Here is a 19,210-nt window from a genome sequence, read left to right as displayed (position 1 = left end):
TTCATATCCTTCACTCACTTTTTGATGGGGTTTGTTTTTTTCTTGTAAATTTGTTTAAGTTCTTTGTAGATTCTGGATATTAGCCCTTTTCAGATGGATTGCAAAATTTTTCTCCCATTCTGTAGGTTGCCTGTTGACTCTGATGATAGTTTCTTTTGCTGTGCAGAAGCTCTTTAGTTTAATTAAATCCTATTTGTCAATTTTGGCTTTTGTTGCATTGCTTTTGGTGTTTTAGTCATGCAGTCTTTGCTCATGCCTATGTCCTGAATGGTATTGCCTAGATTTTCTTGTAGGATTTTTATGGTTTTAGGTCTTACATTTAAGTCTTTAATTTATCTTGAGTTAATTTTTATATAAAATGTAAGGAAGGGATTCAGTTTCAGCTTTCCACATATGGATAGCCGGTTTTCCCTACAACATTTATTAAATAGGGAATCCTTTCCCCATTGCTTGTTTTTGTCAGGTTTGTCAAAGATCAGATGGTTGTAGATGTGTGGTGTTATTTCTGAGGCCTCTGTTCTGTTCCATTGGTCTATATCTCTGTTTTGGTACCAGTATCATGCTGTTTTGGTTACTGTAGCCTTGCAGTATAGTTTGAAATCAGGTAGCTTGATGCCTCCAGCTTTGTTCTTTTTGCTTAGGATTGTTTTGGCTATTAGGGCTCTTGTTTTGGTTCCATATGAAATTTAAAGTAGTTTTTTTCCAATTCTGTGAAGAAAGTCAGTGGTAGTTTGATGGGGATAGCATTGAATCTATAAATTACTTTGGGCATTATGGCCATTTTCACGATATTGATTCTTCCTATCCATGAGCATTTTTCCATTTGTTTGTGTCCTCTCTTACTTCCTTGAGCAGTGGCTTGTAGTTCTCCTTGAAGAGGTCCTTCACATCCCTTGTAAGTTGTATTCCTAGGTATTTTATTCTCTTTGTAGCAATTGTGAATGGGAGTTCACTCATGATTTGGCTCTTTGTCTGTTATTGGTGTATAGGAATGCTTGTGATTTTTGCACATTGATTTTATATCCTGAGACTTTGCTGAAGTTGCTTATCAGCTTAAGGAGATTTGGGGCTGAGATAATGTGGTTTTCTAAATATACAATCATGTCATCTGCAAACAAAGACAATTTGACTTCCTCTTTTCCTAATTGAATACCCTTTATTTCTTTCTCTTGCCTGATTGCCCTGGCCAGAGCTTCCAATACTATGTTGAATAGGAGAGGTGAGAGAGGGCATCCTTGTCTTGTGCCAGTTGTGAAAGGGAATGCTTCCAGCTTTTGCCCATTCAGTATGATATTGGCTGTGGGTTTGTCGTAAATAGCTGTTATTATTTTGAGATACGTCCCATCGATACCTAATTTATTGAGAGTTTTTAGCATGAAGGGCTGTTGAATTTTGTCAAAGGCCTTTTCAGTGTCTATTGAGATAATCATGTGGTTTTTGTCATTGATTCTGTTAATGTGATAGATTACATTTGTTTATTTACATATGTTGAACTAGCCTTGCATCCCAGGGATGAAGCCAACTTGATTGTGGTGAATAAGCTTTTGGATGTGCTGCTGGATTTGGTTTGCCAGTATTTTATTGAGGACTTTTTGATGTTCATCAGGAATATTGGCCTAAAATTTTGTTGTCGTTGTTGTGTCTCTGCTAGGTTTTGGCATCAGGATGATGCTGGCCTCATAAAATGAGTTAGGGAGGATTCCCTCTTTTTCTGTTGTTTGGAATAGTTTCAGAAGGAATGGTACTAGCTCCTCTTTGCACCTCTGGTAGAATTTGGCTGTGAATCCATCTGGTCCTGGATTTTTTTGGTTGGTAAGCTATTAATTACTGCCTCAATTTCAGAACTTGTTATTGTTCTATTCAGGGATTCGACTTCTTCCTGGTTTGGTCTTGGGAGGATGTATGTGTACAGGAATTTGTCCATTTCTTCTAGATTTTCTAGTTTATTTGCCTAGAGGTGTTTATAGTATTCTCTGATGGTAGTTTGTATTTCTGTGGGATCAGTAGTGATAGCCCCTTTATCATTGTTTATTGTGTCTATTTGTTTCTTCTCTCTTTTCTTCTTTATTAATCTGGCTAGCAGTCTATCTATTTTGTCAATCTTTTCAAAAAACCAGCTACTGGATTCATTGATTTTTTTGAAGGGTTTTTTGTGTCTCTGTCTCCTTTAGTTCTGCTCTGATCTTAGTTATTTCTTGTCTTCTGCTAGCTTTTGAATTTGTTTGCTCTTGCTTCTCTAGTTCTTTTAATTGTGATGTTAGGGTGTCAATTTTAGATCTCTCCTGCTTTTTCTTGTGGGCATTTAGTGCTATAAATTTCCCTCTACACACTGCTTTAAATGTGTCCCAGAGATTCTGGTACGTTGTGTCTTTGTTCTCACTTGTTTCAAAGAACATCTTTATATCTGCCTTTATTTCATTATTTACCTAGTAGTCATTCAGGTGTAGGTTGTTAAGTTTCCATGTAGTTGTATGGTTTTGAGTGAGTTTATTAATCCTGAGTTCTAATTTGATTGCACTGTGGTCTGGGAGACTGTTATAATTTCCGTTCTTTTGCATTTGCTGAGGAGTGTTTTACTCCCAATTATGTGGTCGGTTTTAGAATAAGTGCAATGTGGTGCTGAGAAGAGTGTTTATTCTGTTGATTTGGGGTGGAGAGTTCTGTAGATGTCTATTAGGTCCACTTGGTCCAGAGCTGAATTCAAGTCCTGGATATCCTTGTTCATTTTCTGTCTCATTGATTTGTCTGATATTGACAATGGGGTGTTAAAGTCTCCCACTATTATTGTGTGGGAGTCTAAGTCTCTTTGTAGGTCTTTAGGAAGTTGTTTTATGAATCTGCGTGCTCCTATATTGGATGCATATATATTTAGGATAGTTAGCTATTGTTGTTGCATTGATCCCTTTACCATTATGTAATGGCCTTCTTTGTCTCTTTTGGTCTTTGTTGGTTTAAAGTCTGTTTTATCAGAGACTAGGATTGCAACCCCTGCTTTTTTTTGCTTTCCATTTGCTTGGTAGATCTTCCTCCATCCCTTTATTTTGAGCCTATGTGTGTCTTTGCACATGAAATGGGTCTCCTGAATACAGCACACTGATGGGTCTTGACTCTATCTATAGATAATTTGTGCATCTGTGTCTTTTAATTGGGGCTTAGCCCATTTACATTTAAGGTTGATATTGTTTTGTGTGAATTTGATCCTGTCATATAATGCTAGCTGGTTATTTTGCCCATTAGTTGATGCAGTTTCTTCATAGTCTTTGGTCTTTACAAATTGGCATGTTTCTGCAGTGGCTGGTACTACTTGTTCCTTTCCATGTTTAGTGCTTCCTTCAGGAGCTCTTGTAAGACAGGCCTGGTGGTGACAAAATCTCTCAGCATTTGCTTGTCTGCAAAGGCTTTTATTTCTCCTTCACTTATGAAGCTTAGTTTGGCTGGATTTGAAATTCTGGGTTGAAAATTCTTTTCTTTAAGAATGTTGAATATTGGTCCCCACTTTACTTCCGGCTTGTAGGGTTTCAGCTGAGAGATCCACTGTTAGTCTGATGGGCTTCCCTTTGTGGGTAACCCAACTTTTCTCTCTGGTTGCCTTTAACATTTTTTCCTTTATTTCAACCTTGGTGAATCTGACGATTATGTGTCTTGGGGTTGCTCTTCTCAAGGAATATTCTTGTGTTCTCTGTATTTCCTGAATTTGAATGTTGGCCTGCTTTGCTAGATTGGGAAGTTCTCCTGGATAATATCCTGAAGAGTGTTTTCCAACTTGGTTCCATTCTCCCTATCACTTTCAGGTACACCAATCAAACGTAGATTTGGTCTTTTCACATAGTGCCATATGTCTTGGAGGTTTTGTTCACTTCTTTTCACTCTTTTTTCTCTAATCTTGTCTTCTTGCTTTATTTCACTGAGTTAATCTTCAATTTCTAATACCCTTTCTTCTGCTTGATTGATTTGGCCATTGATATTTGTGTATGCTTCATGAAATTTTCATGCTGTGTTTTTCGGCTCCATCAGGCCATTTATGTTCTTCTCTAAGCTGGTTATTCTTGTTAGGAATTTGTCTAACCTTTTTTCCAGGTTCTTAGCTTCCTTGCATTGGGTTAGAACATGCTCCTTTAGCTTGGAGGAGTTTGTTATTACCCACCTTCTGAAGCCTACTTCTGTCAATTTGTCAAACTCATTCTCTGTCCAGTTTTGTTCCTTTGCTGGCAAGGAGTTGTGATCCTTTGGAGAAGAGGTGTTCTGGTTTTTGGAATTTTCAGCCTTTTTGCGCTGGTTTCTCCCCATCTTTGTGGGTTTATCTACCTTTGGTCTTTGATGTTAGTCATGTTGATACTATTCCTTTCTGTTTGTTAGTTTTCCTTCTAACAGGCCCCTCTGCTGCAGGTCTGCTGGAGTTTGCTGGAGGTCCACTCCAGACCCTGTTTGCCTGGGTATCACCAACAGAGGGTGCAGAACAACAAAGAGTGCTACCTGTTCTTGCCTCTGGAAGCTTCGTCCCAGAGGGGAAGCTGCCAGATGCCAGCCAGAGCTCTCCTGTATGAGGCGTCTGTTGACTCCTACTGGGAGGTGTCTCCCAGTCTGGATACATGGTGGGTCAGGGACCCACTTGAGGAGGCAGTCTGTCCATTATCAGAGCTCAAACACTGTGCTGTGAGAGCCGCTCCTCTCTTCAGAGCTGTCAGGCAGGGACGTTTAAGTCTGCTGAGGCTCCACCCACAGCTGCCCCTTCCCCCAGGTGCTCTGTCCCAGGGAGCTGTTGTGGGCTCCATCCAGTTCAGACTTCCTGGCAGCTTTGTTTACACCGTGAGGGTAAAACTGCCTACTCAGGCCTCAGCAATGGCGATGCCCCTTTCCCCACCAAACTCTAGTGTCCCAGGTCGACCTCAGACTGTGAGAATTTCAAGCCAGAATTTCAAGCCAGTGGATCTTAGCTTGCTGGGCTCTGGGGGTGGGACCTGCCGAGCCAGGCACTGGAGACAATCTCCGGGTCTGCCGATTGCAAAGACCATGGGAAAAGCACAGTACCTGGGCTGGAATGCACTGTTCTTCCCAGTACAGTCTCTCATGGCTTCCCTTGGCTAGGAAAGGGAAAATCTCCCGACCCTTGCACTTCCCAGTGAGGTGATGCCCCACCCTGCTTTGGCTCACTCTCTGTGGGCTACACCCACTGTCCAGCCAGACCCAGTGAGATGAACTGGGTACCTCAGTTGGAAATGCAAGAATTACCTGCCTTCTGCTTGGATCTCGCTGGGAGCTGCAGACTGAAGCTGTTTCTATTCGGCCATCTTGCCAGCTACCTTAGTTTTTCCTATTTTCAGTAGAGACGGAGTTTCACCATTTGGCCAGGCTGGTCTTGAACTCCTGACCTCAGGTGATCCACCCGCCTCGGCCTCCCAAAGTGCTGGGATTACAGGCATGAGCCACTGTGCCCGGCCTGGTTCAAATTCTTGATGTTGGGTTTCCTGTCACTGACTTTAGGCTTATTAAATACATGGGAATACTATGTCCTTTTGGTGCTTTTTTAGGTCAAATCAGTGAGTAGAGCTAAAATATACTGAGGTTATTCAAATACATTCACACTACACGGATCACTTATAAATAAGTGATATCATGGTGGGAAAGAATAAAAGACACAAGAAGACAAAACACATCATAGAATTCATTATCAAAATTATTGGTATAAAGTCTATTCTAGCTATATATCCTTTCATGTAAAATTACCAGCAAGAAAGAAAAGCACAAGAATAAGGTTTATGGCTGAAGTGACTTGGTGTCATAATCCCTGATTCTGGCATTTTCAGAAGGATCCTATCTGTTAAATATGCGGAAACTGCAGCAACATTGGAATGGTTCACTTCTTCGTTCATTCTGAAGTCCCTTAAGCCGAGTGTTTGTTAGTTCTCTTTCAGGCCTAGGAACTATGCTGAGTAATGGGTATCTCAATTTTGCCATTCTTTCTTTCTGCATAGATAGCAATGTTTTTACTCCTCTCCTCTTGTAAAGCAAGTCATCTCTGATTTACTTGAGGATCGTTGCTCTTATTTCCTATTGTTGGGCTGAACCTGTGGTAGAAGGGAAGGGAATTCAGTACAAGGGTTGATAGTCAAGTTATGAAGCTTCTTTATCAACATCTCAGAGCAGAATTTTGAGAGGACCCCCTCCCTCATTCATGGTATAATTATTGTAAGTATTTCTTCTGCATACGTTGAGAACTGCCTCCCACAGAGATAGACTTTTTGTTTCAACCGTCAAACCTAATTTAGAAAACCTCAGAGGAAAGTCTGGTGTATTTACCCATATTTTTATACTTTGCTTTCTTCTTTCTTTCTTTTTGATATTCTAAGATTTATTGTTTTTATATTTTTTTCCTGTTTAGGAAACTTCCTTTAGCCATTCTATTAGGTGATATCTACTGGTGACAAATTATGCCAATTTTTCTTCCTTTGAGAATGTCTTGATTTCCCCTCCATTCCTGAAGGGTATTTTTACTGGACGTGGAATTTTAGGTGGACAGTTCTTTCTTTCAACGTTTGAAAATGCTGTGCCATTTCCTTCTGGGTTCCATTGTATCTGATGATAAATCTGCTGTCATTCATGTAATTTTCCTCTACAGACTTTTTTTCTTGTTACTTTTACATTTTCTCTTTGTCTTTAGTTTTCAGAGATTTGATTATGATGTGTCTTGGCATGGATTTCTTTTTTTTTTTTTTTTTTGAGACGGAGTCTGGCTCTGTCGCCCAGGCTGGAGTGCAGTGGCCGGATCTCAGCTCACTGCAAGCTCCGCCTCCCAGGTTTATGCCATTCTCCCGCCTCAGCCTCCTGAGTAGCTGGGACTACAGGCACCCGCCACCACGCCCGGCTAGTTTTTTGTATTTTTTTAGTAGAGACGGGGTTTCACCGTGTTAGCCAGAATGGTCTTGATCTCCTGACCTCGAAATTATTTATAAGTTCTTGGATACTTGTGCAGAACGTGAAGGTTTGTTATGTAGGTATGTGTGTGCCCTGGTGGTTTGCTGCACCTGTCAACCTGTCATCTATGTTTTAAGCCCTGCATGCATTAGCTGTTTGTCCTAATGCTCTCCTTCCCCTTTCCCCCCAGCCCCCAACAGGCCCCAGTGTATGATGTTCCCCTCCCTGTGTCCATGTGTTCTCATTGTTCAACTCCCACTTATGAGTGAGAACATGTGGTATTTGGTTTTCTGTTCCTGGTTAGTTTGTTGAGAATGATGGTTTCCAGCTTTGTCCATGTCCTTTCAAAGAACATGAGCTCATTCTTTTTTATGGCTGCACTTGGCATGGATTTTTTTGAGTTTATCCTGTCTGGGGTTTGCTCAGCTTCTTGAATTAGTGGATTTATATCTTTTGTCAAATTTGGGAAGTTTTCAGCTGTAATTTCTTTGAATACTTGCCCAGTTCTATTCTCTTTTTCTTCTTTTGGGACTCATGTCACAAATGTTAATCTTTTGTGATAGTCCCACAGGTCCTTGGGGGCTCTGTTCTTTTCTTTTTCAGTCTCTTTTGTTTGTTATTTTTCTCTCCTTTTCATTCTACTTTGAGCCCATCCATTGAAGGTTTTGTTGTTGCTGTATTTTTCTGTTCTAAAATTTTCATTTGGGTTTTCTTTGTATCTCTGATTTCTTTTCTGAGATGCAGTGTTTTTTTGCTGGTTGTAGAGAGGCTTGTCCTTTATCATGAAGGCATTTTTGTGATGGCTACTTTAAGTCCTTGTCAGCTAATTCTGACATCTGTGCCACCTAGTATTGGTGTCTGTTAATTGTCTTTTCTCATGACAGTTGATATTTTCCTGGTCTTGGAAAATCATGAGGAATGATTTTTAATCAAATCTTGGGCATTTTTGATATTATGTTATGAAGGTCTGGATCTTATTTATATCTTTGGTTTTAGCGGGCTCCATCTGACACTGCTCTGATGGGGACAAGGGGGTACTGCCTTATTACTGCCAGTGTGGGGTGGAAGTTCAGGTTCCCCACTCAGTCTCTTTGATGCCTGGAGAAAAGTGCACCTCATTACTGGTGGATGGGGCTGGGAGTTCAGGCTCCCAGCTGGACCTCTGCTGCTGATACCGATCCTAGCTAGAAGGGGCGAGGGTGCCTTAGTACTACCCTCCATGGGGCCTCCAGTGACACTTCAGGGTGCAGTGATAGCTTCATTACTGCTGGATGCTGGTGAAAATTTTGGCTCTGTACTGGGCCTTCTGTGCCACTAGCCCAGCTGGGAATGGGAAGGGGTGCTCTGTTCACTGCTGCGTAGTGTATTTTGAGTTTTTACTTGGGGCCCCTGAGACCCTCCATGTCAACAGTACCAGCGATCTCCTCTGCTGTCCTTCTGTGTTAAGCCCAGCCTGCAGGACCTCAAGGGAGGCAGAGGGGTCTGGAGGGGCACAGGGCTCTGGGGACCCCAGTGGGGAAGGGTTTGTACAACGTTTTGCTGCTATGAAGGTGATATTCATCCCTGTTCTCCTGTCCATCTCTCTCTGTCTATGATGCACAGCGAAAGGTCTGGAAGGATATAGACACCACACTGTGCTCAGTGATGCTCTGACTCTCAGAGGGGATGCCTGGGGGTTGTCTGTCTTCTATAGACTGCTGTTTTGTTTACTGTTACCATCAGCATGTACTCCTGTGTACCTTTTATAATAAACAATAATGGAAATATTAAAAGCTGGTGTAAGGGCTGGTGGGGGACCTCATAATGCCTGAACCCTGTCTTGTTCCACTCATCCTGCCCTTGAGACTCCCGCCAGGTGGACGTACAGAGGACAGCAGCAGCAGCAGGAGGACACTCTGCCTCGTGTGCTGGGTGCCAGAGCATCCTGTGAGCCGGCTGGATGTGAGCTGGCTGTGAGCATCTGTGACTCCAGCTCAAGGCCCAGCTGACCCTCATCACCCCTTTCCTTGAGGGCCTGAAAGTTGGGGAGGGGTCCCTCAGAGCAGGCCAGCTTCAGCTGATCCTGTCTGCGGCCCATGGCTAGAGCACCAGCCACCTTCTGCTGCATCCTGGAACCTTCCCAGTACAAGGGACTCAGTCTCCACCTCGGGGCCTGTGAATTCATATTCCATTTCACAGCTGCCTTCTGGAAGGAGTTGGGTCAAAACACCTTGCTTGTCCCAAGGTCCCAGAGCAGGCAGGGGGGTCAGAGGATGCAGACAGGAACTGGCTGTTCTTGGCTAGGAATGTTTACAAATCAGAGATCAGAAATGAGGACTTATTAGTACAGTTATTTTAGGATTTTCCACTTTAATAGTACAGAGTAGCTGGCTAAAACCTGGGAAACAGTAGGAATTGAAGGCTCAAACCCCAAACTTTGGTGATTTTCTTTGTGCTGAATATGTCATTTTCCCTTTGAATTCTTTTGATAAGGTTGAGTGCACAGTAATTGGACCTAAAAATGCATCCAAATTATAGCATCTTCATCAGGATTAGCTGACAACATAATTATGAGTATATTTCAGGGTGCAAGATAATATTTTTTTTTTATATTAGTCCACTGTAGAAAACAAAAGTGCCTCCTTTGTTGTTATTTTGGTGGATTAACAATTCTTAATATTTGGGGGATGCAGCCTGACCTGGCGCCCTCTCTGTGTGCTTTGGCATTTTGCCGTTTATATGCGGCTTTATGAGCGTCCCCAGTGAGTGCAGCTGCCCTCCCTGTGGGAGGCACTCATTGGTTCTGTTGAAAAGGGTGCACTGTGCTCTCTGCTCTGGGCTTTTGGAACAGGCTGCTTTTAAATTTGAGATTGCAATGGTGGGAGCAACACAGAGCGCCCCTGGGGAGCCTGAATGTCAGGACCAGCCCTGTGACCAAGACCCCTGCTCTCTTGGGGAGTTTTGTGGTCTCGGCTCTGTGTGTCCATATGTTCTTTACTGGCGCTGACCCTGCACAGGCCATGTAGCACTGTGGAGCCCTGGGCCTGGGTCAGGGAGATCCCGGTTCTGGTTGCCCCTGCACTCCCCTGGCTGAGGGGAGGCCAGCTCCTCTGACCCTCCGTCCTGTATTGTGGAATGGGGATCATGGGCTGGCCAGCAGAGAGGTGGGGGATTGAATGAGGGAGTGTTCGTAGGGGTGGGGTGGGATGGGGGGTAGAGCCCATGCCTGATGCACTCTGGAGTCTGGGAGCCCCTCCCGTGACCTCCTGTGCAGGTCTGGCTGCCTTTCAAGATCCATTCAAGTGCCTTTTCCCGTAATTTCCCAGGCACCTCAGCCTAAGGCTTTCCCCTTTCCTCTGTTCGCGGTCTTTATGATTTGCAGTGTGCGACTCAGCTTCCTCGTTAGTTGAACACCTATCATGTGCCAGGCTGGGGACATGGACTTGAATAAGATGCCATCCTTGCCTGGACTTGAATAAGACGCCATCCTTGCCTGAGCAGCTTAGAGTGGATCCTCCTGAACCGTGTTGGATCTGCTGTGTTATCCTTCACCTTGTTTTTAGAAAGCCTAGCAGTCTTTCTGATTTTTAAAAGTTATTTAGACTCACTGTAGAAAATACAGATGTTATTATTAATTATTATTATTATTATTTTGAGACAGAGTCTTGCTCTGTCACCCAGGCTGGAGTACAGTGACAGGATCTCAGCTCACTACATCCTCCGCCTCCCAGGTTCAAGCAATTCTCCTGCCTCAGCCTCTCGAGTAGCTGGGATTATAAGTGCACGCCACCACATCCGGCTAACTTTTTGTATTTTTAGTAGAGACAGGGTTTCACCATGTTGACCAGACTGGTTTCGAACTCCTCACCTCGTGATCTCCCCACCTTGCCCTCCCAAAGTGCTGGGATTACAGGCAGAAGTTATTTTTAAAAAAAGTTTCACAGTGAAAATTTTGGTGTATTTCCTTTCATCCTGGCCGGCTCTCCTTCCTTGCATCTATTCATAAATAGTATCTATCCATTAATACTAAAATTATATTCATACCAAATAGCTGAGTATTCCATTCTTTAAAACTTAGTGTTCATTATGAGTGTTTCCCTGTGCCATTCAGTATTCTTTGAAATATGATTTTCAGGGGCTGTATCATAATTTGTTTTGTGAGTGTCAGGATTTGTCCACTCCTGAGCACTTCGGTCGCTTCTGGGAACTTGCCATTATAAATACTTGTGTGTTGAGTATCTTAGTGCACAATCCCTGTTCTCATTTTGGATGATCATGAAGGCAGGATCTCAAGGAGGAAAACCAATGGTCAGAAGTTATGAGCGCGTGTCTTTGAGGCTCTTGGCCCCTTTGCCATGGCATTAGTTGTTCATGAGAGCAGCAGACTCTACCACCCTTGTGCATGTCTGTGCGTGTGTGTCTGCTGCAGAGCAACTTTGTAGGGAGAAGTGGTCTTGGGCATTGGGCTGGTCCCGAAAGCCAGACTCCCGGGAAATCTCTGAGCAGTCCTCTGTGGGTGGGTGACCCAAAAGAGGCCGCATTGCAGGCCAGAGAGATGTGGAGGCTTAGGACACACTGAGCTGCCTCCCCTCTGGCCTTTTTACACACTCTCTGCACAATCTCTCTGCCCGCTCTCCTCCCTGCTGACCAGACCTCTTATTATTTTGTAATTTGAATATGATGCTGGCCTTTTACTCAAAGGCTTGGAAGATTGTCAGCTGGTAAAAGTCATTTGTCCAGTGTAGCCAGTGCTTGGCGGTGACCATTGTCACCCACACGGCCAAAGGATGCTTCCTTTTGTTACAGCAAACCTTCCCCAGGCCTGATGAGGGTGCCTGCTTTCTGAATATCCCTGCCTTGATCTCAGCCACCTTGGGCATCTCTGTGGCCGTGTTAGGGAAATCTCACTTTCTGAGGTTACCAGTATCTTCCTCATGGCTGGGTCCAGTGCCTGCCCTCCCCATTCTTGCTGCATTTTTCAGGAGCAGCCCCTCTTCTCTTCCACCTTCTCCCTAAGGGCTTTCTCTGTCACTAAGGACTCGGTCTTCTGTTTGTTGCTTGCTATGAGCTGAATGTTTGTTTCCCCCTAAAATTCATAGATCAAAACCTACCCTCCAATGTGATGGCCTAGCAGGTGGGGCCTTTGGGAGGTGGTCAGGTCATGAGGGTGGGGCCCTTGTGAATGGAATTCGTGCCTTTATGAAAGAAACCCTAAAGAGCTACCTTGCCCTTTCCACCGTGTGAGGACACAGCAAGAAGGCACCAGCTATGAACCAGGAAGCGGCCCTCACCAGGCATTGGTTCTGCCCGTGCCTCTATCTCAGACTTCCCAGCCTCCAGAACTGTGAGAAATAAAATTCTGTTAATAAGCCACCCAGTTGTGGCATTTTGTGATAGCCGCTCGGATGGACTGAGACGGGGCCTTTGGAAGGATTTGGCTTCTTGACACTTTCCATCTTTAGGCTTGATGCTCCTCCTTGGGTGCTGACCCCATTTCTCTGCCCCACTGTAGCTGAACCCCACCCTGTCTCGTGCTGCCTTCTCCTAGTAGGCATCTGCATGCTGACGTCCTGCCCAGAACCACTTGATCCTGCCCATCAGACCTGTCCTTGCTCCCTTGGGGGCACGTCTGCCTCCCCTGTCTCTGTTGTTGGCCATGTCTAGTCAGTGATGGTGTCATGCCTGCTTGGCCTGACTCCTCTGCAGACCTGTGTCTCAGGCCATCATCTCTGCTCTCATCTCCGGACAGGCTCTTTGGTGTCAGTCCCACCGGTCTTGGACCGATGTACTCCTTCCTTCTCCCTCCCTCATTCCGCCATAGCCGCTTGCTGTCCTCCATGTGTACTGAGGTGTCCCAGGCTAGCCAGATGCTGTTTCCAGTGACCTCACATTCTAGGGGGAGCCATGTGATGGGGCCATGCTGCGTCCAGGGTATGGACACGCAGGGGAACTGGCGCAGCTCAGGCACGTGGGGCCTCTCCTTCAGGGCCAGCCCCTTCAGACACGGTTTCTCCTTGCCTTTGCTCTGCTGGTGGACTCCTGGTTCTCTCTGGAGCTGCCAGCGCCTGCTCAGTGACTGTGCTGGGGATCTCTGTCCCTGTGTTGTCAGCAGATCCACTCCTTTCCCTTCCTCCTGCCTCCACGGCACTCCGTGTGTTTCCTCCCTGAGCCTGCATGTCTCCTGCCCACGCACCCTTCCTGGAGTTTCACTGTCCTGCAGCACTGAGCTCTGGTTGTCCCTCAGCTGAGGAGCCTCTCCTGGCCGTGGCAGCCTGTCCAGATCGGGATGCACCCCACTCTCATGGCCCACGTCACATGGCGGAGCCTTCTGTGATGTGAGAGTTGTTCCAGGTTCCCGTGTTTGTCTCTGCCTCCACTCGGGAGCTCCAGGTCCAGTCTCTCTGCCTGAGAGAGCTGAGCACACAGACACATCTGTTAATGCAAATTCATAACAGATGGCCAAGGCCAGGTGCCACCCAGGGTCCTCAGGCCTTCAGGTGGTGTGGAACAGCCAAGCAGTAGTTTATTTCCGGTATTCTCCAACACTTTGTCATATACAAATGCAAAATAGTTTTCTTTATGTAATCTCCAGGCAGTGCTTGGTGTGCCTTTGAACTAGGAGACCTCTTGTAATAGCCCTGTGGTCCCCAGAAGTTCAGCTCTGTTACATGTCGCAGAATTCCCATTTTCCTGAGAGCATCCTAGGAACCAAGAATACTTAGAGGCATTGGGAAATAATTTCAGTAAAAACCATTACATGAGATTGTTCTGTGGCATGTCTGTCTCTCCAGTGAGATGGTGACCTCCTCTTGTGGCAGGGCCTGGACCTCATGCCTGATTCACCTCTGTCTCCAGTGTCTGGGGTGGGGCCCACCTGTGGATACTGCTCAATGAATGCTGAAATGAACACATCTGAAGTTGATATGTGCTTTGGGGATTATGCTCTTTGCTGTAATGAGGTTTATTGCAGATGTTGCTGGGTGTAGAGTCTTAAGTATTTCAGCTATAACTTGGAGAAACTCAGCTCTTGGGCTGTAGCCAAACATAACTCATGTCAAATGCAGGTAGGAGAGAATCTGGTCCCTGCCTCTTGCCCATGATGACTTGAGCAAGTTGCTTTTCCTCAGCCGTGGACTGGGGATTGCAAACCCTTTTCTGCCTAAATCACTGGGTTATTGTGGGAGTAGCAGGAAGCACATTGAAAACAACTTGGCCTCCTATCAAGAAAAATGTATTACTCTAATCACTTCTTGTTCGGGAAGCATTTTGGGTTCCTAAGAATAGAGCGTTTCCCGGAAAAAAACAAATTGATTGGCAGTATCTGTGAGAGATTTTCATTGATGAAGCAATGTTCTGCTTTGTTAAATTTTGATTTCGAGTGTTGTTGGTAGAAAAGAATTCTCTTAGGTTGTTACCTCCGTGTTAGTTCACGGAGAAAGTCTTTCTGTGAATCCAGGGAGGGTCTTGCTCCCGGGACTCCAGTGCCTTCCAAGGGCTCCACCTTCATGCCAGCAAGGCCGGGTTGGCCTATTGCCTTTCCTCCTTATTTCTAGTAGGAGAGTTTTCCTGTAAAGAGGAAAGAAATGGGGTGGGAGAGTGGGGATCAGGAGATTTTTTTTTTTTTTTTTTTTTCTGAGACGAGTCTCGCTCTGTCACCCAGGCTGGAGTGTAGTGGTGCGATCTCGGCTCACTGCAAGATCCGCCTCCCAAGTTCACGCCATTCTCCTGCCTCAGCCTCCCGAGTAGCTGGGACTACAGGTGCCCGCCACCACGCCCGGCTAGTTTTTTGTATTTTTAGTAGAGACGGGGTTTCACTGTGTTAGCCAGCGTGGTCTCAAACTTCTGACCTCGTGATCCACCTAGCTCGAACTCACAAAGTGCTAGGATTAGAGGCGTGAGCCACCGTGCCCGGCCGATGTTTTCGTTTTGAGATGGGAGAATAAGAGTATGCTTATAGGCCAGTGGAAAGATCTAGTACAGAGGGAAGAACTGATGACCTGGAGAATGATCATCAGAGAGGGTGGGTTCTGCACACACAAGCCATCACGCACCCTTTGTCTAGTAACCTTCCCACGCAGGGCTGTGGGAGCATCTTCCTGGGTGCAGGCAATCAGCGATGCACTATCTTTAGAGAATTTGAAAGTAATGACACATAACTGAAGTGTTGGTGTGCTTTTAGTATCTCCATGAACCAGCAATTCCAGACAATTTCAGAGACATGATAGCCCTGCTCTGGGATGGGCCACTGCCCTCACCCGCACACCTGGTGTCCCCCTCACTATGCCCACGTTCATGCCAGCAGGAGCAAGGTGGGGAGACAGCTGAAGAGATGCAGGCGGGTTGAAAGGGGTGGCAGGGGTAGTTGTTTTCTGGATGCTTCCAGTGAGATATGAAGCAAGGTCAGCTGTTGAGAGTGAGGAGCAAGGAGGATGAGATACTTGCTCACCATCACCAGGGACCACAGAGCTCGTATGATTGCCATGTATTTGTCCAGCATTGCTAGGCAGTAAATGGCGCAGAAGTTGCATGTGACTTCCAGGCAGCGTTGAGAGTCCCCGGGAAGCTGGTGAGGGGGATTCTGAGGGGAGCCGGGTGTGGATTGCCAGCTGTCCAGATGCTGGACGAGGGCACACCATGGGTGCAGAGTTGCGCCGAGTCAGTGTTGTGCTTTCTGAGTGCCCGCTGGGTTCTTGCTGGTGAACAGGCATGTTCTACCCCCAAAGTTCCTATGGATTCCAGCAACTGACAGATGACTGCTTCTCTGAAGTCCCCAGCTTTCCGGCATTTAGGGATGAGTTGGGAATTTAACCTGGACCTTTTGGCTCCAGAGCCATTGTCCTTTTCAGTGGACAAAGCCACTTCCTTTCAGTCTAAGTCTAATACTACAAAGATCTGGCTTTTAATTGTTATTGTATCCTGAATTTAATATTTTGTTATATATCTTTATTTTATCAGTCTAAAAAGTGAGTGTTTTATTTCCCTCATTATGTCTCCCTGCCTTATCATAATGAGATGAACATAATGAACTATTGGTAGATTTTTTGAATAATGAGAATGCTTTAAATAGGAATTCAGTGGCTTTAAAGAGGCAACAAATTCCCATCGTTTGATTGAAAGGTGCTTGCCTCTTGAGAAATGCTATTGTGGTCAGTTTTTCCTTGCACCTAATTTGAAAGAGTCTAGCAAGACTCTTTAATTGCCATCACTGTACAGTTCATTCATTTGAGGGGTAGGATTTAGTTTTTCAAGTTGCATATTTGTTTTTTACTTGGCTGTACTTATCCCAGAATCTGGGCTGATGAGTAGATTTGGGTAGCGAGGAGGTTTGTATTAGACACTATCCAGAAGGACTGAGAGTTGAGATACTGAATAAAGAACTTTCTGGCCCCTGGAATTCCCTGAAGATGAAAGTGAGTGGCCTGCCATGGAGGTGACTGCCAGAGGGACACAATCTGGTAGAGGCTGGTGATGGCTCAGAAGGGCAGCCTTTGGTATTTTCTTTGGCAATTGGAAGTAATAATTGTTTATATGGAGATGAAATAACATATTTTCCTTTTTCTTTCCTTACAGAAAACACGGCCATCTTTATGTGTAAATGTTGTAACCTTTTCTCACCAAATCAGTCGGAACTCCTCTCCCACGTTTCCGAGAAGCACATGGAAGAAGGGGTTAATGTTGATGAGATTATTATTCCCCTGAGGCCTCTGAGTACACCTGAACCCCCCAACTCAAGCAAAACCGGAGATGGTAAGGGGACTGGAGGGCGGGGCAGGATACCTTCTGACACACATGTTGATGTTGATTTGCTCCTTGGGCATAGCAGAAGCCTAGACAATCCACTTTTCCAAACCAGAAGTCACAAAAAGTATCCAATTGTAGATACGCTCAAATAAGATTGTGTCTTTGAAATCCCATACCTGGCCCCCTGTAGGTGTCCTCCAGTGTCTGGTTGGCGAATGAATGAATGAATGAATGAAGGGAAGTGGCAGTGTTCAACAGTGTGAAAGACGTGAGATCATTGTCAGACAAGTGTGGGTTTAACCCAGCCCTAGCACCTACTGGCCGCATTACCTGAAGCCAATGATGTTACTTCTCAAAGCCTCACTTTGCTTCTCTTGACAAATGAAGAGAAATATGCTGGTTACAAGAGGGTCTATGAGAATGAAGTTAAAGAATACACGTACAAGCCCTAAGATGATGCCTGGCACACAGAACATGATAAAGGGAAGCTGTTGTTCTAACATACATGATTAATAAATAAGTCTGTTTAATCGTACAGCATTTTCCAATTCTTCCTGTAAACCTGGAACAAGGATTCCAATTGCAAAGCTTTGATTTGCACTGAATCCTGAATCCTTTGGGTTCATAGTCAATGTGCAAAGTGAGATGCATCTTATCTGTAGTGTCCAGACATCTATCACTGAGTGGGTTATCAGATGCAGCAGGTGCACGGATCAGAGAAACCATCCAGGCACTGTAATTAGGTCCCCACAGACAAAAAAAAAAAAAAAAAAAAAAAAACCATATAGCGCATGAGCAACTGCTGCAAAGATCCTCACAAAACCCTAAGATAAAGGACAGCAGCCGGGCTCCTGTGCAGAAGCCCAATACATAGCAGTCAGTGTCCCATTGCAGGGTTCATCAGCCACACTAATAATCCAGTGGCTCTTTTCTGGGAATATTCAGACTGGCATTTCTAAATAGGCTGGCTATTGATCATCTGTCGGACACCATTAACAAGGAGAGATTCCAGACAAAAAATGTTTTGGTTAATAAGTCCCTCTGGTCATTCCCAGGGTTCTCAGAGAAACATGCCTGACAGAAGATTAAGTTTTTGGGAAGTTAGGAAGTTCTGAAAGTTACTGTTAGTGGCATAAAGTGAGAAACGAAAAAGATGCAGCTAGTGGTGGGTGAATAAGGAGCAGCAGTTAGTATTTGTTACTTCCGTCATCACCATCAGCTAATAGCGTGTGTGTCCATGGCGTGCTTAGCCCCTCATAGGCCTTGTGAGTGGACCTGTCCTCTCCCCATTTAGAGGTAGCAGGAGTGAGGAGGAAAGTTATATGGAATTGCGTCTCAACCGGTAGCACACACTTGAGACCCTTTGCTTTGGGGTAGAGGAGGAAAGTTTACATGGGGCACTGAGAGTCGGAACCTTCTTGGTGCCCGGGGCCTCGCAGTTCAGTGCCCTCCCTCTGCTCACCCAGCTTGTGTGAGTCCTGACCCCTGGCCAGAAGCTTTGTGACACCCACACTCTCCATGGCCCACTTCCCTGCTGAGCAGTCAGTGCCTTGCTTTCCAAAGAGTATAGCTTCACAGAGAGGGCTTTAGTCAAGAACTGTGTACATCTGTGTACCTGCCTCTGGGGTTGAATGTATATGGACTCAGAAAAATGGATGATGTCTCTTGTCCAATTCATATGGCAGATAGAAGCCATGTGGATCAACGTGGAAAGAACTTCTAGATTGGCTCTTGCAAAGCTTTTAGTTCTTTGCTTATTAAGATTCTCTTCTTTCTAAATGAGATGTGAATAAGAGAGAAATTTTAATTTTTAATTTTTTCATTTTCTTTTTGAGACTGAGTCTCACTCTGTTGCCCAGGCTTGAATGCAGTGGCATGACACTGTTGCCCAGGCTTGAATGCAGTGGCATGATCTTGGCTCACTGCCACCTCTGCCTTTTGGGCTCAAGTGTTCCTCTCACCTCAGCCACCTGAGTAGCTGGGACTACAGGCGCCTGCCACTACACCCAGCTAATTTTTGTATTTTTTATAGAGACAGGGTTTCACCATGTTGCTCAGGCTGGCCTCAAACTCCTGGATTCAAGCAATCCACCCACCTAGGCCTCCCAGAATGCTGGGATTACAGGCGTGAGCCACCATGCCCCGCCTTTCATTTCTTTTATAAATAGGAAATGAATAAATGCTGAAAAAAGCAGAATTCACATAGAATTATGAGTGTCGGTGTTGTAAGGTGCATTTTCCGACTTCCACCCTTCCACGCCTAACCAGTGTTAGGGAGAGACAGTGCCATTCTTGTAGGAGCTGGCCCTGAGCTCCTGCCCCTTCCGGGAGGTTCACCTCCCTCTCAACCATCCCCCACACCCCTCTCCTCCTCTCAACCATCCCCCACGCCCCTCTCCTCCTCTCAACCATCCCCCATGTCCCTCTCTTCCTCTCAACCGTCCCCCACGCCCCTCTCCTCCTCTCAACCATCCCCCATGCCCCTCTCTTCCTCTCAACCATCCCCCATGCCCCTCTCCTCCTCTCAACCGTCCCCCACGCCCCTCTCCTCCCTCTCAACCATCCCCCACGCCCCTCT

At 45.4% G+C, this 19,210-nt stretch overlaps 1 protein-coding gene across 2 annotated transcripts in view; it reads left to right on the top strand.

The window, feature by feature from the left end:
* Nucleotides 1-19,210, top strand: part of ZFAT (zinc finger and AT-hook domain containing) — a 236,126-nt gene that overhangs the window by 33,574 nt on the left and 183,342 nt on the right. For both annotated transcript variants that reach the window (XM_023223553.2, XM_023223547.3), the window contains one exon: nt 16,462-16,638. In XM_023223553.2, the coding sequence (XP_023079321.2) occupies nt 16,479-16,638 (160 nt within the window). In that variant the 5' untranslated portion in view covers nt 16,462-16,478. The remainder of the gene's footprint in view (nt 1-16,461; nt 16,639-19,210) is intronic.

Source organism: Piliocolobus tephrosceles, chromosome 7, assembly GCF_002776525.5.
Source record: "Piliocolobus tephrosceles isolate RC106 chromosome 7, ASM277652v3, whole genome shotgun sequence".
In the NCBI taxonomy this organism is placed as follows: Eukaryota; Metazoa; Chordata; class Mammalia; order Primates; family Cercopithecidae; genus Piliocolobus; species Piliocolobus tephrosceles.
The sequence above is the reverse complement of the archived record's forward strand: the minus strand, read 5'-3'. Positions and strand labels throughout refer to the sequence as shown.